The sequence below is a fragment of the Dictyostelium discoideum genome (genome assembly GCF_000004695.1).
Source record: "Dictyostelium discoideum AX4 chromosome 2 chromosome, whole genome shotgun sequence".
Taxonomy (NCBI): Eukaryota; Evosea; class Eumycetozoa; order Dictyosteliales; family Dictyosteliaceae; genus Dictyostelium; species Dictyostelium discoideum.
This window is the reverse complement of record NC_007088.5, coordinates 4,023,947-4,049,485: the sequence shown is the minus strand read 5'-3', so window position 1 is coordinate 4,049,485 and position 25,539 is coordinate 4,023,947. Positions and strand designations below refer to the sequence as shown.

Sequence of the window (25,539 nt, the reverse complement as noted above, 5' to 3'; positions counted from 1 at the left end):
CACACTGTCGTTCGGGTTTTATATCAAAATCTAGAAAAACCATAAAGTTTAATTAATTTTAAAAAAAAAAAAAAAAAAAAAAAAACGTACTTTTATTTAAAAAAATTAAAAAAATATTTATGTATATTTTAATAATCTATAAATAGTTCATTCATATTAACACTTTGAAAAAAAAAAAAATATATATATATTTTTTTTGTATGGTTGTTTTTTATTTTGAGGAATAATATGTTTATATAAAAAAATAGATATTGATAAAAAAATAATATTATTTTTTTTTTTTTTTTTTTTTCCTAAAATTCAAATAATAAACAAGGAATTGATATTCTTTTGCCTAATTAAAAAAGAAATTTTTAAATAAAAAGTGGGTTTTTTTTTTTTAGTAGTAAAGTTATTTGAATTTGATTGAAATTTTCAAACCATGGGTGTCACACGCCTTAAAAATGGGATTTTATTTTTATTTTTTTTTTTTTTTTTTTTTTTTTTTTTTTTTTTTTTTTGAGGTTTCTGAAATTATAAAAATGAAATTTTTTTTTTTTTTTTTAATCAATTCAAAAAATAATCAAATAAATAAATATAATATAAAATGGATGGTGAAGATGTTCAAGCTTTAGTAATTGATAACGGTTCTGGTATGTGTAAAGCCGGTTTTGCTGGTGATGATGCCCCACGTGCTGTTTTCCCATCAATTGTTGGTCGTCCAAGACACACTGGTGTTATGGTTGGTATGGGTCAAAAAGATTCATATGTAGGTGATGAAGCTCAATCAAAAAGAGGTATCTTAACCCTCAAATACCCAATTGAACACGGTATCGTTACCAACTGGGATGATATGGAAAAAATCTGGCATCATACTTTCTACAATGAACTCCGTGTCGCACCAGAAGAACACCCAGTTCTCTTAACTGAAGCCCCATTAAATCCAAAAGCTAACAGAGAAAAAATGACTCAAATTATGTTTGAAACTTTCAACACTCCAGCCATGTACGTTGCCATTCAAGCCGTCTTATCATTATATGCATCTGGTCGTACCACCGGTATCGTCATGGATTCAGGTGATGGTGTCTCTCACACTGTTCCAATTTATGAAGGTTATGCCTTACCACACGCCATCTTACGTTTAGATTTAGCTGGTCGTGATCTTACTGATTACATGATGAAAATCTTAACTGAACGTGGTTACTCATTCACCACCACTGCTGAAAGAGAAATTGTCAGAGATATTAAAGAGAAATTAGCCTACGTCGCTCTCGACTTTGAAGCTGAAATGCAAACTGCTGCTTCATCATCAGCATTAGAAAAATCATACGAATTACCAGACGGTCAAGTTATCACAATCGGTAATGAACGTTTCCGTTGTCCAGAAGCCCTCTTCCAACCATCATTCTTAGGTATGGAATCAGCTGGTATCCACGAAACCACCTACAATTCCATCATGAAATGTGATGTCGATATCCGTAAAGATTTATACGGTAATGTCGTCTTATCAGGTGGTACAACTATGTTCCCAGGTATTGCTGATCGTATGAACAAAGAATTAACTGCATTAGCACCATCAACCATGAAAATTAAAATCATTGCACCACCAGAACGTAAATACTCAGTTTGGATTGGTGGATCTATTTTAGCTTCACTCTCAACTTTCCAACAAATGTGGATCTCCAAAGAAGAATATGACGAATCAGGTCCATCAATTGTCCACAGAAAATGTTTCTAAACAATTAAAACTAGTGATGAAAGTGCTTCTCACACAAACAAATATATTTAAATGTATAATAATAATAAAATATAATCTTATTTTTAGTGGTTGTTGATCTTTATCCAGCCATCAAAAAAAAAAAATTAATATAAATCTTTTTATTTATTTTTATTTTTTATTTTAATTTAATAAATCAATAGAGATTTATTGTGTTATTAAAAAGTGTTACTTTCTAAAAATTGATACTTTCGAAAATGAATTATCAATAATTGTTGTATAATTTCTGGAAATTGACAATTGAGGTAATATATGACCTAAAACACCAAGTTGGCTGGTTAAAATCATTTCATAAGATAAGGTTTTCAATTTCATTCTTAAACTCACCATGTAGTAATATTTGGTTGAATCAGTACCAAATTTTAATGGTTGTTGATTTTTATTCAAACAAGAAAAAAGTATTAAATATAATTTTTATTTTTATACTATTTATTTAATTGAATATATAAAAAATGATTTATTAATATTTATTTAATTTTTTTGAGAGTTGATATTGTAAAATTAAATATATGAATAAATCCTTTTTTAGATAATCAAATGAATTATTGATAATAATTTTATTTGTTTTTATTTATAAGAAAAAATTATTTGATTGTTTAAAACAAATAAAACAAAAAAAAAATAAAAATAAAAAAAATAATAAAAAAAGGAAAAAAAAAAAAAATAAAAAAGTAAAAAAAAAAAAATAAAAAAGTAAAAAAAAAAAAAAAAATAAAAAAAGAAAAAATAAAAAAGGAAAAAAAAAAAAGACAATAAAATAATAGTTTTTCCATTTTTATCGAAAAACTGCCAAAAATAAATGAAAGCAAGATATACAGAAATATGAAGTATTTGGACAACACCAGAAAGTCTTTTTTTTTTTTTTAATTTTATTTTTTTTTTAAAAAAAAAAAAAAAACATAAATAATTTTTTTTTTAAAAAAAAACATAAATAATTTTTTTTTTAAAAAAAAAACAAAACTTAATCAATTATATTTTTTATTTATTATTTATTAAAAAAATTAAAAAAAAATTTAAAAAAGAAAAAAAAAAAAAAGAAAAAAAGTTAAAAAAAAAAAAAAAAAAAAAAGTTAAAAAAAAAAAAAAGTTAAAAAATTAAAAAAAAAAAGTTAAAAAAATAAAAAATATTTGGGAAATCGAATTTTTTTTTGGTGTAGAATACTTAAAAAAAAAAAAAAAATTAATTAAAATAAAATTTTTAAAAAAAAAAAAGAAAAACTATTTTCCCGTATTAAAAAATATCTTTTTTTCTAAACACACGTGATATTATCACCCACAACTTTTTTATTAAATATTTTAACAAAAGAAAAAAAAACAATTTTCCCATTTTTTTTTTTTGTACTGGGTTAATAAAATTTTTTTTTTTCATATTTTTTTAATTTTTTTTTTTGTTTGTACACTCTGCACCCTTTTTTAATAAATTATATAAATAAAAAAAAAAAAAAAATAAAAAAAATAAAAAAAAATTTTACTTGTAATATTGATTTATACAAATAACGATTTTTTTTTTTTTTTTTATTAACTTTTATTTTTTCAATTTTTAAATTTTTTTTCTTTTTCTTTTTGATCAACCTTTTTTATTATTTTTTTTTAATTTTAAATTAAAAATAACATATAGAGAAAACAAATAAAACAAACAAATAAAATAACAACAAACAACAACAAACAACAAACAACAACAAACAACAACAACTAAAAAAAAAACAACAACAACAACAATAAATAAGAAAATTATATTTTATATATTTATCTATATATAAAATAAATAAATAAAAATCAAGTATATATGATTAATTCAACAGATATACTAGTAGAAAATAATGAAGCAGCATTGTTTTTGAATGATGGTCCAGAGGTTCAAACATACAGTGAAGAAGTTTTAAATTCTCTTTCACATGGTATTGGTTTACTTCTTTGTATACCAGCTGTCTTTTTTTTATTATCATTAGCTAGAATGAAGGGTTCAAAATGGCATGTAGTATCTTGTACAATTTATGGTATCACACTTGTAAGTAAAAAAAAATAAAAAATAAAAAAAAATAAAAAATAAAAAAACACAACAGAACAAAAAAAAAAAAAAAAATAAATAAGATAATTAGATAGATTTTTATTTTTATTTATTTTTTTATTTTATTTTATGTGTGTCAGTGGGGGGTGTGTAATTTAATTATTAATATTTGATTTTTTTTTTTTTTTTCATTATTTAATTAAATTTAGATGACAATGTACTTTTGCTCGACTTTATATCATTCTGTTGATATAATTCATCTTCAAAAGTATAGAAATTTCTTTAAGGATTTAGATCATTGTGCAATTTATATGTTAATAGCAGGTACCTACACACCATTGACCCTAATCAATTTAGTTTATAATAATTTAAATCATAACAACAACAATAGTAGTAGTTCTTCCAATCAACCAATGATTAACGGGGGACAACAACAACAACAACAAAAAATAAAAACACCAATAGCAAAAGCAGTTAAAATTGGATGGGCAATGTTTGTTTTAATTTGGGCAATGTGTGTACTTGGAGTTGGTAGTAAATTAGTATTGGGTGCAAACGGAGTACCAGATATCATATCGAATAGCTTTTATTTATTAATGGGATGGGTATCAGTGATTGGGTTAAAGGATTTAATTAAAAATTTACCACAAAAAGGGTTAAAACTTTTAGTATCAGGTGGTATTACATATACTGGTGGTGTTGGTTTCTTAATTTGGGAAACTGCTCCTTTCAATCATGCCGTTTGGCATCTTTTCGTATCCGCTGGTACTTTATTCCATTATTTTTGTATTTTGGAGAGTTTATTACCTTCAAATTTATTAAAAAAAGATAATGAACATAATCATCATCATAATCATCATCAGCAACCACACCAAATTCAAAATCAAAATCAAAATCTAGTTAATGGTGCAAATGTTGTTGTTGTACCATGAACCACTACCACCACCACCACCACTACTACCACCACCACAACCACTACCACTGTTGCTGTTAATAAACATCATTCAGTTATTTTAGAACATTTAGAATTTGCCGAAAAACAAATTCATATGAAATTCTTTGGTAAAGGTAAAAGAAGAAAGTTCATCATTAAATATATGTCAATTCTTCATCATATCTTCCTTGGTTGGTATAGTAATAGTACTGTCAAAAAAGACAAATTACATTAATTAAAATTAATAAAAAAAATTAATATATATAGATTTATCGATTCGATTTCTTTTTTTTAAAATAAAAAAAAAAAAAAAAAAACTTTTTTATTTTATTTTGTACAAAATTTTTAATTTTTTATTTTTTTATAATTGACCACATTCAGTTATAACTACATCATATTTTGGTCTATTTGGTGGTGGATTAACAGGTATATCTTCAATTGTTCTAACAACTTTTAAACCATCGATAACTTTACCAAAAACTACATTTTTACCATCTAACCATTCAGCAGCAACACACGTTATGAAAAATTGACAACCATTTGAATTTGGTCCACTATTTACCATTGATAATAAACCTGGTCCTGAATGTTTAATTTTAAAATTTTCATCTGCAAATCTTTCACCATAAATTGATGTTCTACCTGACCCATCTCTCTATAAATAATAATAATAATAAAATAATAATAATAATAAAAATATATTAATAAATAGTTAATTTATTTATTATAATAATAATAATAATAGTATTTACTTTTACGAAATCACCACCTTGAATCATGAAATCTTTAGAAATTTTATGAAATGTACAATCTTTATACCCAATTGGTAAACCTGCAACTCTATGTTCACCAGTACAAAATTGTCTAAAATTCTCTGCTGTTTTTGGTACGATATCTGCAAATAATTCTATTTTTATTCTACCTAAATGTACTGGGTTTTGTTGATTTACAATTGCAACATCCATAAATACTATAGGATTTTCATTATTTAATGTATTATTTGGTGCTAATGATGTTGAAGATGTTGCAGTTGTTGATGATGATGATGTGGTTGTATTGTTCATCTTTATAACTAGTTGGTATATATATATATATATATATATAATGTGTAATATACGAACAAGAATATGAAAAATGATAATTTTGTAAAATTTTTGAAAATTAATTTTTTTTTTTTTTTTTTTTTTTTTTTTTTTTTTTTTTTTTTTTAATTGCCAAAATTTTGGTAATCAAAAAACAGATTTTCAACAAAACAACCCCCTTCCGTCCCCACGAAAATATCTCCTTTTTGGAAATAATTTTAATCACAAATTATTTAAACGGAAAAAAAAAAAAAAAAAAAAAAAAAAAAAAAAATATTAAAGGATAAAATTGGTTTTGATAAACAAAAATAAATATAAAAATAATAAATAAAATAAAATTAAGAAGATAAGATTTTTTTTTTAAAATAAAAAATATCTTTGTTCTTTTATAAAGAAATAAACTTTTATTTATTTATTTTTTTTTATTTTTTTTAAGATAACAATAAATTAAGAAGATAAGATAATAGTTTTATTTTTAATGTTATCGATTATTTGTTTATATATATTTATATTATATTTTTATTTTTATTTTTTTTTTTTTTTTAAATTAATTATATATATATATTTTTAAAAGTCCAAAATTTTAAACCCACACAACACTATTTTTCTTGGGAATTAATCAATAAAAAAAAGTTATAGCGAACTTTTTTTTCGGTTTTTTTATTTTTCTATTTTTTTATTTATTTTTTTTTTATTTTTTTTTTTTCGATTTTTATGCTAGTTTTAAAACAGAATTTTTATTGTTTGTTGATTGTTTTCATTACTTAAAAAAAAAAAAAAAAAAAATATAAACCTTTTAATTTTTTTTTTTTTTTGTTAACTTTTTTATTTGTTTATTTTTATTTTTATTTTTTTCTATTATTATTATTATTATTATTACTATTTTATAACGTATAAAAAAAAATAAATAAAATAAAAAATAAAAAATAAAAAATAAAATAAAAACGTACTATATATTATTATTTGTTTATTGTTATAATTAATTTTTTTTTTTTACATTTAATAATTTTTATTTAATAATAATAACAATAATAATAATAATAATAGGAATAATAATAATAATAATAATAATAATAATAATAAATTAATATTAATAAAAATAATAATTAATTACTAAAAAAAGAAGATAAAATAAAAAATAAAAAATAAAAAAACAAAAAACAAAAAAAATAAATAAATAGAAATGCCAATCATTACAAGTTCAAATGTTACTACATCCACATTGGAAAATGGTAATATTTTAAAAAAAATTAATAAAACCCCAATTAAAAAGAAAATGGCAACAACAACAAACAGTGATACAATATCACCAATTGAAAAATTAAAACAAAAAAATAAATTAATAAAGAGTCAACAACTACAACAACAACAATCAACTCAACAAACAATTGGAGAAACTATGCAAAATATTCTATATAAAAAACAAAATTTAATAGAAAATAAAGATAAAGATGATGATGAAAATGAACAAGATAATAATAATAATGAACAAGATAATAAATTAAAAAAAAAACAAGATAAAATTAAAAATAAAGAAGAGATTGAAAAACTTAATATTAAAAAGAAACAAGTTAATTCAGCCATTTCAAACGAAGCAAAACCATTATTTCATAGAATGATTAAATTTAAAGAAGCAGAGATTCAAGATGATTCAAATGATCAATTGAAAAATAAGTATAAACCAATTAATAAATTAAATGATAGTGCATCAAAGAAATTAGCAGATTTGGCAAAAGCAAAGAGTGAAGCTAAAAAGAAAGAGAAAGAGGGAGGCGAGGAAGAGGAAGATGATGATAATATTTTAGCAAAACCTAAAAAAGTTTTATTTAGTGTTGACCAATTGTCCAAGCTCATGGAATGGAAATCAGTTCAACGTATTGGTAGTGGTTTAAATAATGTTGGTAATACATGTTTCATGAATTCAGTATTACAATGCTTGACATACACTGTGCCATTGGCCAATTTCATGATGTCACGTGAACACTCAAGACAGTGTCAGGCTAGTGGGTTTTGTATATTTTGTAGTTTAGAAACTCAGGTTCTACAAAGCCATAAATGTGGTGGTAAGAGTATCACACCAAAGGAGATTGCTTCAAATATTAGGAAAATAGCACCAACATTTAGAATTGGTCGTCAAGAAGATTCTCATGAATTTATTAGATTCATGATTGAGTCATTGCAAAAGGTTAGTTTATCAAAGTATCCAAAAGGCTCAATAAATCATCGTGATGCAATGACCACTGTTATTGGTAGTATTTTCGGTGGTTATTTACGATCACAAGTTAAATGTTCACAATGTCAATATGAATCAAATACATATGATCCATTCATGGATTTATGTGTTGATATTAATCAAGCAGATTCTCTAACTAAAGGTTTAACAAATTTCGTTAAATCTGAACTATTGGATGGTTCAAATAAATATAAATGTTCAAAATGTAAAAAATTAGTTAAAGCTCAAAAACGTTTACAAATTCATATAGCTCCTCCAATTTTAACTTGTCAAATTAAACGTTTTAGTTTCTTAGGTTCTTATGGTGGTAAAATTAATAGACAAATTCAATTTGATCAAAGTTTAAATCTTTCACCATTTATGACTCAATCAAATGTTTGTATATATAAATAATAATTATAATATAAATATTTATATATATAAAAAAAAAAAAAAAAAAAAAAAAAAAAAAAAAACATAATAATAATATTTTATTATATATATATATTTATTATGTATTTGTTGGATTAAATTCCTTTTTTTTTTTATTTTTTTTATTTTTTTAGAATCATTCAATTTATGATTTATATGCAGTATTAGTACATTTAGGTGGTAGTACATCATCAGGTCATTATTATTGTTATGTTAAAGGTTCAAATGGTATTTGGTATAATATGGATGATTCATCAGTATCACAAGTTAGTTTAAATACAGTTTTATCACAAAAAGCATATATGTTATTTTATTCAAAAAGAAATATTGATCAATCAATTAATACAAATACAGTTTCAATAAATACTATTGGTAATAAAAGAAAATTAGATGATGAAAAATTAACTTCAAAAATAACAACACCAACAACAACAACAACAACAATAACAACAACACCAGAAATAACAGCTGATGAAAAACAAAATATAAAGAAACAAAAAATTACTAATATAACTACTACAACTACTACAACAACAACAACAACAACAACAAAACCAATTAATAATAATAATACAGTCACTTCTTCACCAAAGATTGAGTCAACAAAAAAAGTATCACCACAAATAAAATCAACATCATTATCACAATCACAATCACCATCACCATCACCAAAGATGAAATCAATTTCACTTGGAAATGATGAAATAATAGATAAACAAACTTTAAAGAATCAAACTAGTGATGATGATGAAGAAGATGATGATAGTTATTCAGATTCTGATGAATCATCATTATCAGGTCCATCATCAGAATCTGATAATGGTGGAATTTCACCATCTTTAATATCAACTAATTTATCACCAAAATTAACTACACCTTCAACAATTATTAATATTCATAATCAATCTAAAAAGGATAAAAAGGATGCTGAAAAATTAGAAAAACAAAAACAAGAAAATGAAAATAAAACAACAACAACTAAACAACAACAAGAAGAAGGATTAGATTGGGAAAAAATTAGAGTACCACAACAATCAACAACTGATGATAAAAGGAAATTAAAATCAATTAATAATTCAAAACAAAATTTAGAAAATTCAAAAATTAATCCAGAAAATGGCCATTTACCATTTAAAGTTGGGTCTTGGGATATTGAAGATATTGGTAGTGATTTTAAACAAGCTAGAAAGGAATTATTAGGTGATGAGTTATTAAAAGAAATTAAACATGAAAAGGATGAACATAATAAACATTTTGATCTTGGTAGAGTTAAAAAAGTTAAAACTAAAAAACATTTATCTCAAGATGAACCAAATCAATTCAATAAATTGGCTGCACAATTAAAACAACGTAAAGAAAATGAATTAAAATATGGCAATGATAGATCTTCAAAATTCACAAATAAATCAATAAATAAACAACAACAATCCACTACTAATAAAAATAGACCAAAGAAATTCACTGGTTAACTAAATAATTAAAATTATAATTAAAATTAAAATTAAATTAAATAAATAAATAATAAAAGAAAAATGAATAAATAATTTATATTTATATTTATATTGGTTTTTATTTTTATTTTTTTTATTTTCAAATATAAGATAAAATATCGGAATATTCTTTTGGTACATTATTAACAACAAATCTACCATCATAAGATAAAGATGCAAATAAGAAATTACTTGAACTCCATGATATATTATAAACACTATCTTCATGTTCTTCATAAGTTTTAATTAATTGATCTTCATTTCTTTTACTGTAATAATAAAATAAAATAAAATAAAATAAAATAAAATAAAATAAAATAAAATAAAATAAAATAATAATATTAATAATTTTTATAGATTTTAGAAAATAAATAAATACAAACTTTTTCTTTTGTTTAACTGGTTGTGGTGGTTGTTGTGGTTGTTGTTCATTTGGTTGTTGTGAGTGTTGTTGTTCATTACTATTACTAATATTATTTTCACTATTGAAAGCAGAAGATAAAGAATAAAGGTTCCATAATTTTACAGTGTTATCACTACTTGAAGTAATGATTAATTGATCATGATATCTATTAAATTTAGCAGACCAAATCCAATGATTATGACCAGAGAATATTTTAACAGGATCTCTAGTTTGTCTAGTATCCCAAATCTTTAATTTACAATCATCACCTGCTGATAATAAATAATATGGTTTATTTGGATTAAAATCAATATCTCTAATTTGTTCTGAATGTGCTTTATCCATACTAAATGTTTCTCTATAAAAAATAAAATAAAATAAAATAAAATAAAATAAAATAAAATAAAATAAAATAAAATAAAATAAAATAAAATAAATTATTAAATTAATGAAAATAATTTGAGTATGACGGTGTGTGTGTGTGTGTGTACTTTTTTTATTTTTATTTTTTACATACTTTGCATTTCTAAAATCCCAACCTTTAATATTAACATCATTTGCAGTTGCTAATTGGTTTGATATATTTGGATTAATTGAACCAACAGATAATTTTGAAAGATTACCAAATTGTTTAATAACTGTTGGTTCATTTTGATCATCAATCTTTGACCATAATCTAATGTTTGAATCATCTAATGAGATAATGAAATTATTTGAACCTGATGGATCACAAAGGATTGGTTTAATTATACCTGTGTGTCCTTTTAATTCAAATAATTCTTCAATTGAATCCATAGATTCATTAATTCTCCATAATGATGATTTAAAATCATTATTATTTGTATTGTTATTTGTATTATCATTGTTATTTGTATTATTACTATTATTATTACCACCACCTGATGTATTATATACTGAAAAGAATAATGATGAATCAAATGGACATGACGTTATTGAATGGATTTCTTTTGGGTGTGGAAATATTGATAAACATCTAACACCTTCACCTTCTTTTGCTTCTAATAATGCAATTTCATTCTCTTCTCTTAATGCTGTTGTTCCAACTAAAAATCGGTTTACATCTGCTTCCGCTGTAATATGTGATAATGCTCTTGTCTTTTGTGATAAACCATATACATTTGTTGAAATGTTAGATGTATTTGTATTAAACATTTTAATATGTATCTGTCAAAATTGAAAATTAATTTGATTAGAAAAAAAAAAAAAAAAAAAAAAAAAAAAAAAAATGAAAAAATCAACCTTCAAACAAAATTTCAAAAAAAAAAAAAAAAAAAAAAAAAAAAAAAAAAAAAAAGATAAAATCAAACCAGGAAATAATTATAAATTTAAAAAAAAAAATAAAAAAATAATATTTATAAATATAAATTATTTAAAAAATATATTTCCAATATTATTATTATTATTATTATTTTTGATTTTTAAAATAATTAAATAAAGAATATATTATTAAACTTGTAAATTCATATTATCATTAAATTTTTTAAAAAATAATAATTAACTACTTTTTGGTGTTGATACAATTATTATTATAAAAACAAGTTCATGGAAGTTATGTATTTTTTTAAAAAATATCCTTTACCAATAAAGTTGTTAAAAGAAAAAAAAAAAAAAAAAAAATCTTATCTCGAATTATAGGATTTAACTTTCATTTTTATTTTTATTTTTTTTTTTTTTTTTTTTGAATTTTCGGTTGTGGGTTGCACAATTTCAAATACATCAAAAATCAGTGAATGGAATCTTTAAATATGAAGAAAAAAATTGACTTTTTTTTTTTAATTTTTGTTTTGAAAAAAAAAAAAAAAAAGTATAAAAAAAAAAAACCAATCGGTTGAGTTGAAATCATCAAATAAAAAAATAAAAATAAATATAAAATGAAAATAAATGCTTTATTGGTTTTATTATTTTTATTTGTTTTTTTAAACAAAATAAAGGGAGAGTTGCTTTTAGATCAAAATAATTTATCCAAATCAATGATTTTAAAATATTTCAATATAATTGCAACTGATCCTTGTTCAACTCCACAATTTACATGTCAATCTGATTATAATAATCCAACAATTCAATATTTTAATTCAATAAAATTTGCAAAATATGATTCAACCATTACTCTCATTACAGAAGATTTTTCAATTTTTAAAAATGCTACAACTATTGAAATTGGTTCTGGATTTTATGTACCTGATCAATTTTATTTAAATTTAATTAATTTTAATCGTTTATATGAACTTGACATCAATAGGCAATCAACAACAGTGCCAATAAATGTAATATTTAAAGATACATCATTGTAAGTATATTATTTTTTTTTTTTTTTTTTTTTTTTTTAAATCTCAATTTTATATTAATTAAATTATCATTATTAGGACTATATATCAATATGGTGGAATGGTTCACAATGGATTCTTTACATCTAGTCTTGGATCATTATCAATATCAATGGCTGAACCTGGTTATTCAATTATTAGTTCATTCCCTCCAAATACATTATTATATAATTTAGAACTTCCAATAACACCAACTAGTGGATTGCCATATGGAGGACATTTGAATGGTTTGGTCTCATTAAAAGTTTTAATTCAAGGTGACCTCGGAACAAATTTAGCTCTTCCAAATAATTTTAATGAATTTATAAATTTGGAATCTTTATATATATCATTTTATTCAACCTATCATACATTCCAACTTCCAAGTAGTATTAAACAAATTCAAAAATTAAATAGTTTTACAATTAGTGGTGATTATATTCTTCCACCTTCCAATGGATTACTTGATTTTTCATATACTGGTAAACCAATGTTTTTATATTTCCATTATCTATCAAATTTCTTTTCAACTTGTACTCAAAAACCATGTATTAAAGTAAGTAAGGGTTCAAGAATTAACCTTTATAGATCTTCAGTTTCTCTTGATTTAATTGATTTTACAAATTTCACAAATAGTATAATAATAAATAATCATACTCAACCACAAAGAACTTTACCAGTTAATACAATTGATTTCAAACAAACTCAATATATGTAAGTTTTTAATTTTTAAAAAATAATTATTATTTAAAGAAATAATAATATTAAAAATAATTAGTTAATTAACTTTTTTTTTTCCAAAATTTTTATTTATAGTGACCTTTCTATGAACAATGTAAGTTTATTAAATTACAATTTTTTTTTTATTTTTTTTATTTACTAATTTTTGAAAATAAATAGTTTATTGGAACAATTCCAGAGGAATATTGTCAAATTAAACCAAATAATCTTAATTTAGGTGGTAATTATTTAACCAATGTACCATCATGTATGAGATGTGCTGGCGGAAGTATTTATAAAATTTTCCCAAATTCATTTGTTGATTTTAATAAATATTCAACACCAACTTGTCGTATGTAGTAGTAATAATATTAATTAAAAATTATAATTTTTTTTTTTTTTAACCAAAAAAGTATTAATTGGTTTAATCAAACTTTTTTTTTTTTTAAATTAGCTACATTTTGGATAAACCCAAATTATAATAAAATTGCATCAACTTCACAAGAAACAATTATAACAATTCAAGGAAAGGATTTAGGTTATAGTATTAAAAATAATTCGGTTATACCATTTGCAAAATTCACTGTACCAAATACAGAATTTACAATTACAATTCCAAGAGGCGCTGGTAAAGATATTTCATATACTTATTATTTCCAAAATACCTTATCAATTCCATTCAATTTTGTTTTTAGTTATGAAAAACCAGTTATTTCTAGCTTTAAATTAGAATCAAATTTACTTTATATTTTTGGAAGTGGTTTATCATATGTTTCAAATATGAATATATTAATTAATTCAGCATCAATAGTTGTACCAAAAACTATTTATGGATATGTTAGTACATATATTTCGTCAACTTTAAATTCATTTACTTTTAGTGTACAAGTTGAGGGTCAATCAACTGACCAGTTTACTTATATTAAAGAATTTTCAACAACTGTAAATTTATATACAAGTGGTGGTTCAAAAGTTTTAACTATTCCAGGTGGATTACCAACAAATGATATTAATCAATTGAATATATTAATCGGTAATGATGTTGCTGATATTGTTAGTGTTAGTGGATCATCAATAGAAATTGGCTATCCTCAAGTGTTTAATGGTGTTGGCTTATATCCATTCATTTTACAAGTAAATGGTGTAGATTATTTAAAATCACAAATTAAATATATTGATCCACCAATTGTTGAAATTAATTACTTTATTGTTGAATCAAATACCATCACTGTTTATGGACCAGAATTCGGACCAACTTCATCAACTTATAAAATTATTATAAATTATGTTGAATATCCAATCACTCAAGTTAATTCAGGTTCAGTTACATTCACTTCTCCAATTGTATCAAGCTTAACATCATTCTCATTATTCATTAAAAAAGATGGTATCCTCTCAAATATTAGAACATTTAATAGGGAAACTATTTCAATCCTTGATGTTAGTGGTCAAATTAATTCTAATGGTGGAACTAAGGATATATCAGGTGATTTCGGTTCTTCATTCAACGTAAATACATTCACAGCTTTAATTGATGGTATCGTTTGTGATTTCACCCAATTAACTAAATATACTGTTAAAATTAATTATCCACCAAGACCACTTGGCTTTTCGACATTAACAATTATAAGTGGTGGTAATAAAGCAACAACATCATTTATTTATAACTATTTTGGTCCACCAATTCAAGAATTTTAAAAAAATTAAATAAAAAATTAAATAAATAAAAAGAAAGTTAATTAAACAAATTTTTATTTTTTATTTTTTATTATTAAAACCACTTTTATCATCAATTAAATCATCAAATTTTCTTTTTTTTAATAAAGATAACTGTAAATTTAAATTTTTAATAATTTCATCCTTTTCATCTAATTGATTTTTTAATTTTTGAATTGTTGGAGAGATATTTTTTGAACTTTTAATTATTAAATCAAACATATTTTGATAACCAAAATTTAAAATTTCATTTAATGAAAGTTGATCAATTGTAAATTCATTTGAATAATTTTTATAAATAAATTTTGAAATTTCTAAATGATTACCAAACACCATTCTATGCCAAAGTTTTTCAATCCAAAAGCTATTAACAGTCATTAACCATTGAACTACATCTAATCTTTCATAATTTAATGCTGATTTAAATATATCTTTACCATCATAATCTACAATTATATTTTCATTAAATTCTTTAATCTTTTCAACTGGAGTATTAATCATTAGCTTTTCATTAATTTTTGAAATTAAAGAATTAATTGAACTATTAATACTATTAAGTTTTGCATTATTTGAACTTGCCATCATTGAATGTTCATTAATACAATTATTAATTATGAATTCATTTTTATTTTCTAAAATTATATCAATTTCTCCAACTGATAATAAATAATTAATATTATAAATAGTTTGTAAATAATTATAATTATTATTATTGTTATTATTATTATTATTATTATTATTATTATTATTATTATTATTATTATTATTATTATTATTATTAACTAATTTAATATTTTCTTTATTTTCAAGTATATTATTTTTAAATTCAAAAAATAATTGTTGAAAATTTGAATTACAAATTTGATTAAATGAAAAGAAACTTGATTTTAATAAAAATAAACCATTACCATTGTTACAAATATAATTGATTAATTTTTCATTTTCAATTATATATTTAAATAATTTTGTTGATTTTATTCTCAAATAATAAATTACTAAATTTAAATAAAACAATTGAGAATCTTGATTAATTGGATAAACTTTTAAAACTTGATATTTTAAATAATTGATAGTGACACCATTACAAGATAATAAATTTAAGTAGAGATAATATTGAAAATCTTGAAAACGATGAATATGTTCATTTGGTATATTTGAATTTAATAATTTAATAATTTCTAATAATGTTTGATAATTTGAGGTTTTACATTGATATAAACCCAATGGTTGATTATCTAATACATTAAATAATTGAACATTTGGTGGTTTAATTCCAACTTGATTAATCAAATTATAATCTTGAACTTTAAAACCACTTTCAAATATTAATTGAATCCATAATAAATCAAATTCAATAATTTTATTTAATAATAATTTTATAGTTGAAAATTGAAATTTATTAAAATCAATTACATTTACTAATGATTTAATAGTTTTCTCTTTTTCTTCTGATTTAATTAAATCTTCAAATTTATTTATTAATTGAAATAAATGATTTTGATAAAAACTTTCATTTAAATTTATAAATTTAAAAAGTGATAAAATTAATGACGTTGATGAATTAATATTAAAACTTTTAAATTCAATTTGATAATCCTTAAAATCTGTTTCTATTGTTGTTGATTTTGTTTTTATTGATTGTAATTTATTTAATTCAATAATATCACAAATTGATAATGAATAATTGAATGCAAATTTATAAATATCAGGTATTATATTCCAAGGTATTTTAAAGGTATAATAATCACAAGTTTCAATTGAACCTAAACAATCAATTGAATTAAATGGTAAATTTAAAGATTGAGTTTGATAAATTGATAAGATATCAATGAAATCTTTTTTCTCTTGAATTGATTTAAATTCTATATTACAATTAAAGAAGGATAGGTTTGGTTCATTTACACATTGACAATATCTTTTTATAAACCAACTATATTTACTAAATGGTATAGTATATTGTTCACCTAAATGAAGGTTACCAAATATTTCATTAAATTGACTATTTGTAGTTAAAATTGTCTCTAAAATTTCAATTGAACAATTAACAAATACCTTTGCAATAAATTCTTTATCTAATTCTGGTAGATATCTGATATTATTATTTTTTGCATAATAAAGTTGTAGGAAAGCAACTACACGATCTGGATCGGTATCTATTAATGATTTATCACAAGATTCAACTTTGCAATCTCTAATTGTCAATTGATCAGGTGAAATACATTGAAAATCTTTATAATAGGACATTAACAAACATAAACCATCCATACATAATGATTTATATGAGTAATGATAAAGTGATGACATATTTCTAATACCTGATAAATTATTAGTTTTATAAAGTAATTTATAAACGTGTTCACTAAATTTATGTTTATCTTGAAGTTGTTCAACTAGTATCATCTCTAAATGATAACGTTTTGTAAGTTCATTATCTCTAGAGGTATCTAATAATTTAATTTTTTCAATTCTATCTAAAATCTGTATTGGTATTTCTTGTAAATTTAAACATACTAAATAATAAGATTCAATTAAAAATAATAATTCATCTTGTTCAATTTCTAATGGTTCATTTTTTATAATTCTTAATATTAAATGATGAATTGATAAATCATTATTATTATTATTATTATTATTATCATTATTACTGTTAATATTATTATTATTTTCTTCATTATTCATTTTTTTATTTACTAAATTTAATTTTAATAATTTTTTTGAAATTTCTTTTTTAAATAAAAAATAATTTTGAATTGATACTAATTGTGTTTTATCATTATCATGTTGGTGGTTTTTTGAATAAAGATTTTCATCAAGTAAAATAAATTCCATAATTTCATTATTTGAATCAATTAATTGAAAAATTTCATGTTTTGGATACTTTGATGGATTATCAAAATCTTGAGGTGATAATTTTGTTAATAATTTTTTAAAAATTTGAAGATTACCAATTGAAATCGCACTTGTAAATGAGGAACGAGCAAATGGTAAATTTAAATCAATAAAAGCTGAACATGCTACAATATTACCAAGATTTAATGATAAACTAACTAAACTTTCAATTGGTAAATCGTCACCTCTTTTATCTATTAATAATTTCATTAATTCAATATCTTTACATTCTTTAATAAATATTTCTAAACTGAAATAATCAACAATTATATATTGATTAGATTTTAATTTATCTTTAAATAATGTTATTTGATTATTTGCAATCATCCATTCAATTGATTTTATATATTTCCATTGAATTCTATTACCAACATAATATTTCTTTTCATCTTTATAAATTATTTCTGTTGTAATCATTTGATTAAATATATAATTAAATAAAAATTTATCTTTAAAAACTTTCCAAAATAATCTTTCATTATTATTAAATTCATATTCAATATTTTTCATTCTTTTTATTTTCCTTTTTATTTTTTTGATTATAAAAAAAAAAAAAAAAAAAAAAAAAAAAAAAAAAAAAAAAAAAAAAAAAAAAAAAAAAAAAAAAAAAAAAAAGGGGTGGCAATCAAAAAAAAAAAAAAAAAATAATAAAAATAAAAATAAAATTAAAATCAAAATAATCGAAAAAAAAAATATCTTTTTTTTTTTTTTTATCATTTTTTTTATCAAATCCGTTGGTTGTGTAATTTTCTTTTTTTTATTTTTTTATTATTTTTTTTTTTTTACCAATAATATTTTTTTATAATTTTTAAAAAATACCAAAAATAATCATAATCTAAAGAATTTAAAAATTCTTTATTAGTATTATAAGTGAAAATTGAAATTAAATTAATTGGTAATTGATCATGGGTTAATTTTGGACAACCTAAAACCCATAGAGTTGTTAATGATTCAGGCATATTATCTCTATTAATTATTTTATTAAAATTTGAACCTAATTGAAGAGTTTTAAGATTTGGTGGTAACATTTCCAATGTTAAATTTTGATTAAATTCTGAACTAAATTTTAAAATTTCTAAATTTAAAGGTAAACAACCTTCATGAATGACCGAATTGAATGATGATTCACTAAGGTCTAATGATTTTAATTGATTCCATAAAACATTTGAATTTTTAAAATAATCTTTTGGAATTACACAATTAAAATTAATTAAAATTAAATTTTTTAAAGATTTTGGTATATTATTATTATTATTTTGATTTAATTTAAAATTTGGCATAATTTGTAAAGTTTCAACTGAATCTGGTATTGAATTTGGGTCTAAATAATCTGGATTAAAAAGACGATTAAATTTTAATTCTTTTAAATTCTTTGGTAAAACACCAGATTTAAAACGTTTGAAAAGGTAACCTAAATCTAAACTTGTTAAACTTTCATAACAATTTTTAAATAATCCATATGATAATTCTTGATTAAAATCTTGACTAAATTTAAGTTTAACCAATGAATTTGGTAATGTACCATCTGGTGTTGACCTATTATAACTAAAGAATTCCAATGATTTCACTGAGTTTGGTATTGATCCAACATTAATTGAATTATTTAAACCCAATGATAAATCTGTAATTGAATCTGGTAAATCATATGCTTCAATTGGATTACTTAAATAATCACCCAATGTTAATTTTGTAACACTATTTGGTATACATTTAAATATTGATTCATCATTATTATTATTATTATTATTAAAATTATTATTATAACCTAAGAATAATTCTTTTACAGTTTTTGGAATTGAATTTAATTTTAATTTTTTTTTATATTCTGAATTAAATTCTAATTTTACTAAATTTGGTAAAAAAGTTTCAAATGAATTTGGTTCAATTAATTGTTGAAAATCTTTACCAAAAATAATAGATTCAATTGATTTTGGAAATATTGAAAAATCAATTGGATTACCTTTATTATTAAAACAAGAACCAAATTTTAAAGATTTTAAAGATTTTGGTAAACTATCTTTAATTAATTGTTGATTCCAACGATTACCAAATGTAATGGATGTTACACTTGATGGTATTGCAAATGGTTGAATTTGGAAATCGAAATTATAACTTAGTGTTAAATTTGTAATTCCATTTGGAATATCACCAATTTTCAAAGGATGATTGTAACTTTTACCAAGATCTAAATGAGTTAATTTTTCATTACCATCTAACCAACCTGAACCAATCTCTTGATTAAAATTTTTAAATGCTAACTTTTCAACATTTAATGGTAAATTAATTTTACATTTATAAAATTCTTGATCTGTTAATATTACATTTTGTAAATACTCTTTAAATTTATATAATCTAATTTCATGAATTGAAAACTCTCTTGAAAATATATGACTATAAAATATATTTAAATGATAAAATATACGTAATCTAATAACTTTATTTCTCCATAATTTAAAAAATAATTTTGAATTTAATTCCATTTTAACATTATTATAAAATGTAAAAAATTATAAAAAAAATAATAACAATAAAAAATAAAAAAAATATGGTGATTAAAAAAAAAAAAAAAAAAAAAAAGAAAATTTTCAGAAAAAAAAAAAAAAAAAAAAAAAAGATATTTTCATTATTATAATTTTAATATTTGAAAATAATAAGATTATTGTGATAAAATTGGACAATAATTTTATCAATTTTAATAAATAATTTTTTATTATTTATTTTTTATTATTAGGATATTCCTAATATATAACTTACTTAACTTATAAAAAGTTAAGGAATTATTAAAGAGATTTAACTTAATTCAAAAAAATGGATAGTGTTCGAAAACTAGATCAACCAAATTATACGATGATACTATTACTCATTTCTTTATTTTATAAGTTCACTCAATATTTTAATTGTTATTATCACCAAAAACTGCAATATAATACCAATGTTCAAAGCATTTCGTAGCTTATTCCATAGAAGACGACAACAACAATAACAAACAATTTAGTAATCAACCACTCACTCACTCACTCATTTCTTCAATTTATTACACCTATCATAATATAGATGTTTTAAAACAAAAGGAAAAATTAATTTTTTCAACTAAAGATAATTGAAATTATCATAATATTACTAATAAAATATAGTTGACCCCTCTTTTTGATTCAACATAAACTAATAAATAAAATAAGTAAAAATAAATAAAAAAAAATAAAAAAAAAATAAAAAAATAAAAAAATAAAAAAGAGATAAGAGATTTTTTAAATTAAAAACATAATTGAAGTGTATCACACCAGAATTAATTTTGTTTTTAAAATTACCATTTGTTTTTTTTTAAAAAAAAAAAAAAAAAAAAAAAAAAATTGAAAAAAAAAAAACAGATAATGGGTAGGGCGGCAATGGATAATTGAGAAAAAAAAATATTTATATATGTATATATATATAAATAAATATATTATTATTAATTTATTTATTTATTTAATTTATTTTATTTTATTTTATTTTATTTTTTAAATATTAAATATTGATTGATTTTTTGATTTTGATAATCTAAATAATGGATTTGAAGGTGATTCAATAAATTTTGAAAATGCATAAAGTTCTTTTTCAGGTAATATAACTATATCCTTTTCGAAATAAGTTTGAATATTTTGATGAGTACTAAAACTAAAATAAGGATGTCTTTGAAAGTATTGAATTTCAGTGAAAACTGAAGTTAATAAATTCATTTTCTTAAAGTTTACCCAATCATTTTCAGAAGAAAGGTTTGAATTACCATCTTCAATGAAATTGATATCTTGTAGGAATAGGCCTAAATAAGGTAGACATGGTGTTTCTTTGGTTTTTAAAGTCTGTCTGTAAGATTTCCAATTTTCGTCAGTTTTTAGAAAGTTTTGAAGTGAATTGAACGAATTTACGTATCTGGTAGGCAACGATTTCCAAGTCTCTTTTAAACGTGATACTGCGCTATTGGAAAGACCACTTATCACCTCCATTAGTGTATTGAAATTGTTTATCTTTTTACAATGTTCTGCAACCGATATAAATCTTTTCAAAACTTCAACACGTTTCTTTGGATGTGGTGTTGTCACCACCTCTGTTGCTACCCAATTGGCAATCTTATTCGACATTGTTATCAATGACATTATATTTGGTGAATTCTCAAACTTACTCTTACTAATCGTCCATGACTTATGATAAAGTTCTTTCATTTTCACACTTTGAAATAATTTAAATTCAATCAATGTTAATTGTTTTGCAATATCTTGTGGACTATAATCCATAAATGATCTTGAATAAATTTCTTTATTAATTATTGATTTTGTTGATGTCTATTTTAAAATAAAATAAAATAAAATATAACATATTAATAAATATATATATATATATATATAAATTTTTAAATTTTTTTTTTAAAAATAAAAAATACAATACATTTACAAAAAAGTATAATTCTTCTTTTGAAGATTTACTATTTGAATTAGTATGTGATGAAGAAATGTTTGTAAAACCACCACCACTTCCTAAACTACCAATTACTTTTAATTTAAATAATTTCTTTAATATTGAATCAGCCGTTGCATAACCAATTGATAAATGATTCATTAACCAATCCATCATTGTTGTTAAAGAAAAGAATGAATTTTTTATATTTTTTATATCACTACTACTACTACTACTACTACTGTTACTACTACTATTATTATTATTACTACTATTATTTCCATTATTACTATTTTTTAAATCACTACCATTATTATTATTGCTAATACCACCACTACCACTTAAACTACCTCTTGGTGATAATGATAATAATAATTCATCTTTTAATTTTTCATATAAATCTAAAATTGGAATTTTCGATACTTTTTGTCTATCAATTGAATCTCTTAAAAATACAGCATGTGGTGTATCTTGAACTAATTTAAATAATCTCTTATGTAAACTTAAATTATCTTCAAAATCACTATAATTACAATCTACCCAAACTGATATAATAATTAAAATACTTTTTTTTTTTTATAAAAAAAAATAATAATAATAAAATAAAAAAGAATTAATATATATATATATATAAATCAGGTTTTTTTTTTAAAAAAACTTACTTTTGTCTAATTCTATCTTGAATTTCTTCAAATTGTTTTGAAACTTTAATTGATGAAGTTGTTTGAACCTTTGTTTCATATTTTACCATTAAATGATTAAATAATTCTTCTGGTTCAATAAAATATCGAAATGATAATATAAAACTATTTACAAATGAGAAATCTATTTTTTTTAAAAAAATAAAAAATGAAATAAATAGTTAATATTATTAATTATTAATTATTAATTATTAATTATTAATTATTAATTATTAATTATTATAATAATATAAAGATAATTACCTAATTTATTTTTATTACATAAATATTCTACAAGTTGATCTTTTGGACCTGATACTACTACAAATTTATTTTCTTCATTATTTTCATAAATTAATTTTGAAACAGATAATGATGATGATGATAATGATGATGATGATGAAATGGATGCTGATGCTGCCGATGCTCCTGACCCTCCTACTGATGATGATGATGATGACGATGTTGGTAATGTATTAATTGAACCAGAGATTAACAATGAGTTCGATGACATTGATGAGGATAAACTAATTGAGAAATCATTTGATAATCCTAATGATTTACTTGATCTTGGTGGTACTGGTGGACTTTGGCTGCCACTACTGTTTGTTGAAAATCTTGGTGATGGCGGTGGTGGTTTAACCTTTTGCTGCTGCTGTTGTTGAGTTTGTGATTGTGATAAAGTTAATGGTGGCACACTATTTGCAATCTTTGATGGTTGTGGCGGTTCAATTTTATTATTATTATCATTATTAGAAGCTATTGTTGGTGATGTTGATGATGGTGATGAAGATGATGGTGATGATGATGATGATGATGTGGTTGTAGTTGTTGTAGTTGTTGCTGCTGATGTGCTAGTAGTTGATGTAGTTTTTGCCGATGTAGTGGTACCAATGAAACTACCTCCAGCACCACTTCCACTACCACTACCATCATTATTACTATTATTATTATTACTATTATTTGTATTTGTAGTGGTAGTAGTATTATTGTTTGTAATATATGATTCATAAGATGTTAAATCTTCATCATTCTCTCCTTGAATATATTGATCAACTTGGCCTTGTTCATCATCTGATGGTTTTTTTTGATATGGTATAAAATCCCAAGAATTTAAAATTTCCATACTACGAGCACGACGTCTAAATGGTCTAGAGTTACCTAATAATATTTTTCTTCTAGTTTCAACTTGTTCTGAACCTGCTGCAACTGTTACACCTCTTCTTCTACTCGATTTGCCACCTCCACCTCCATTTAAATTAAATGGATTCACTGGTGAACTTACTGGACTACTCGGTAAACTTCCACCACCACTACCACCACCACTACCTCCAAATATTAATCTATTACTACCACCACCACCACCATCTAAATTTCTACCCGGTAATACTCTATTTGCAAATGATTGTGTTGATGGTGATGATGTTAATGTAGGTGATTTTGGTGAATTTGAAGAAACTTCATTCATCATTGATTTTGTTAAAGATGGTTTTTGCCACATTTTTATTTAATTATTTGTTTTATTATTTTTACAATTTTACAATTTTACAAAAAAAAATAAAAAATAAAAAATAAAACTTTTTGATTGGATGTTTTTTTTTTTTTTTTTTTTTTTTTTGGTTATTCTTAATTTTTTTTATTTTTAAATTTATTATTGTTTTTATTTTTATTATTGATTTATTTTTATTTTATTTTTATTTTTATTTTTATTTTTATTTATTTTTTTTTTTTTACAGTGGGAAAATAATATTTGAATTTGAATTTAATTTACAATTAGAAAATAATTTTAAATTATGAAAAAAAAAAAAAAAAAAAAAAAGAGAGATAGATAAAACAAAAGTCCGTTATTTTATTAATTAATTTATTAATTTATTTTTATTATTTTTATTATTTATGTACGTGATTGTGTTTTTATTAAAAATATTTTATTATTTTTATTATTTTTATACATATAAAAAAATGAGGGGGAGGCCGGGTTGTTTTTTTATTTTTGTTTTATTATTTTTTTATTTGAAAAAAAAAAAAAATGAAAGGTGGTGGGGGGAGTGGGGTGAATTATTTATTTATGTGTGATTAATTGATTCTATTTTTATAATCGTCTTAACAAAAAAAAATAAAAAAAAAAAAAAATCTTTTATTGATTAGATTATTTATAACAAATTTTTATAACAATTTAAATGTGTTCGAGGTATTGTTTCTGTGATTGTGTTTGATGGTTTTGGTGTATTTATCTCTTTATAAACCATGCCTCTATGTGTGTTTGATGATCATAAATCTTTTTACTCCTATTTTAAAAAAAAAATTAAAAAAAAATTAAAAAATAAAAAAATAAAAAAATAAAAAATAAAAAATAAAAAATAAAAAAAGTAAAAAAAAAAAAAAAAAAAAGTATAAAAAAAATAAAATAAAAATAAAAATCTAATTTTTGGAAAAAAAAAAAAATATTTTTTATTTTTTTTTTT

The 25,539-nt window shown here is 21.6% G+C and overlaps 10 protein-coding genes across 10 annotated transcripts; 5 read left to right on the top strand and 5 right to left on the bottom strand.

Moving 5' to 3' along the window:
- Window positions 1–586: 586 nt before the first annotated feature.
- act20 (hypothetical protein) lies at window positions 587–1,717 on the top strand (the record flags this gene model as incomplete). The annotated part of the gene is made up of 1 exon (XM_638894.1): window positions 587–1,717. One exon carries the CDS (start codon window positions 587–589, stop codon window positions 1,715–1,717), a length of 1,131 nt encoding a protein of 376 aa, XP_643986.1.
- A 1,825-nt stretch (window positions 1,718–3,542) lies between these two features.
- DDB_G0274283 (hypothetical protein) lies at window positions 3,543–4,696 on the top strand (the record flags this gene model as incomplete). Its single annotated transcript, XM_638893.1, has 2 exons — window positions 3,543–3,764; window positions 3,974–4,696. 2 exons carry the CDS (start codon window positions 3,543–3,545, stop codon window positions 4,694–4,696), a joined length of 945 nt encoding a protein of 314 aa, XP_643985.1.
- A 117-nt stretch (window positions 4,697–4,813) lies between these two features.
- On the top strand, window positions 4,814–4,933 carry DDB_G0274729 (hypothetical protein; the record flags this gene model as incomplete). The annotated part of the gene is made up of 1 exon (XM_638892.1): window positions 4,814–4,933. One exon carries the CDS (start codon window positions 4,814–4,816, stop codon window positions 4,931–4,933), a length of 120 nt encoding a protein of 39 aa, XP_643984.1.
- A 126-nt stretch (window positions 4,934–5,059) lies between these two features.
- On the bottom strand, window positions 5,060–5,762 carry ppiH (U4/U6 small nuclear ribonucleoprotein; the record flags this gene model as incomplete). The annotated part of the gene is made up of 2 exons (XM_638891.1): window positions 5,060–5,353; window positions 5,451–5,762. The coding sequence occupies 2 exons, from the start codon at window positions 5,760–5,762 to the stop codon at window positions 5,060–5,062; spliced, it is 606 nt and encodes a 201-aa protein (XP_643983.1).
- A 1,201-nt stretch (window positions 5,763–6,963) lies between these two features.
- Window positions 6,964–9,893, top strand: DDB_G0274827 (peptidase C19 family protein; the record flags this gene model as incomplete). Its single annotated transcript, XM_638890.1, has 2 exons — window positions 6,964–8,388; window positions 8,559–9,893. 2 exons carry the CDS (start codon window positions 6,964–6,966, stop codon window positions 9,891–9,893), a joined length of 2,760 nt encoding a protein of 919 aa, XP_643982.1.
- Window positions 9,894–10,014: 121 nt separating this feature from the next.
- Window positions 10,015–11,490, bottom strand: tssc1 (WD40 repeat-containing protein; the record flags this gene model as incomplete). Its single annotated transcript, XM_638889.1, has 3 exons — window positions 10,015–10,183; window positions 10,298–10,675; window positions 10,835–11,490. The coding sequence occupies 3 exons, from the start codon at window positions 11,488–11,490 to the stop codon at window positions 10,015–10,017; spliced, it is 1,203 nt and encodes a 400-aa protein (XP_643981.1).
- A 719-nt stretch (window positions 11,491–12,209) lies between these two features.
- DDB_G0274825 (hypothetical protein) lies at window positions 12,210–15,059 on the top strand (the record flags this gene model as incomplete). The annotated part of the gene is made up of 5 exons (XM_001134604.1): window positions 12,210–12,625; window positions 12,702–13,355; window positions 13,458–13,476; window positions 13,542–13,713; window positions 13,816–15,059. The coding sequence occupies 5 exons, from the start codon at window positions 12,210–12,212 to the stop codon at window positions 15,057–15,059; spliced, it is 2,505 nt and encodes an 834-aa protein (XP_001134604.1).
- Window positions 15,060–15,119: 60 nt separating this feature from the next.
- Window positions 15,120–18,476, bottom strand: DDB_G0274277 (hypothetical protein; the record flags this gene model as incomplete). The annotated part of the gene is made up of 1 exon (XM_638887.1): window positions 15,120–18,476. One exon carries the CDS (start codon window positions 18,474–18,476, stop codon window positions 15,120–15,122), a length of 3,357 nt encoding a protein of 1,118 aa, XP_643979.1.
- A 272-nt stretch (window positions 18,477–18,748) lies between these two features.
- DDB_G0274731 (hypothetical protein) lies at window positions 18,749–20,830 on the bottom strand (the record flags this gene model as incomplete). Its single annotated transcript, XM_638886.1, has 2 exons — window positions 18,749–20,301; window positions 20,827–20,830. 2 exons carry the CDS (start codon window positions 20,828–20,830, stop codon window positions 18,749–18,751), a joined length of 1,557 nt encoding a protein of 518 aa, XP_643978.1.
- A 633-nt stretch (window positions 20,831–21,463) lies between these two features.
- Window positions 21,464–24,578, bottom strand: gefM (Ras guanine nucleotide exchange factor; the record flags this gene model as incomplete). Its single annotated transcript, XM_638885.1, has 4 exons — window positions 21,464–22,285; window positions 22,395–22,962; window positions 23,060–23,222; window positions 23,342–24,578. 4 exons carry the CDS (start codon window positions 24,576–24,578, stop codon window positions 21,464–21,466), a joined length of 2,790 nt encoding a protein of 929 aa, XP_643977.1.
- Window positions 24,579–25,539: the final 961 nt, after the last annotated feature.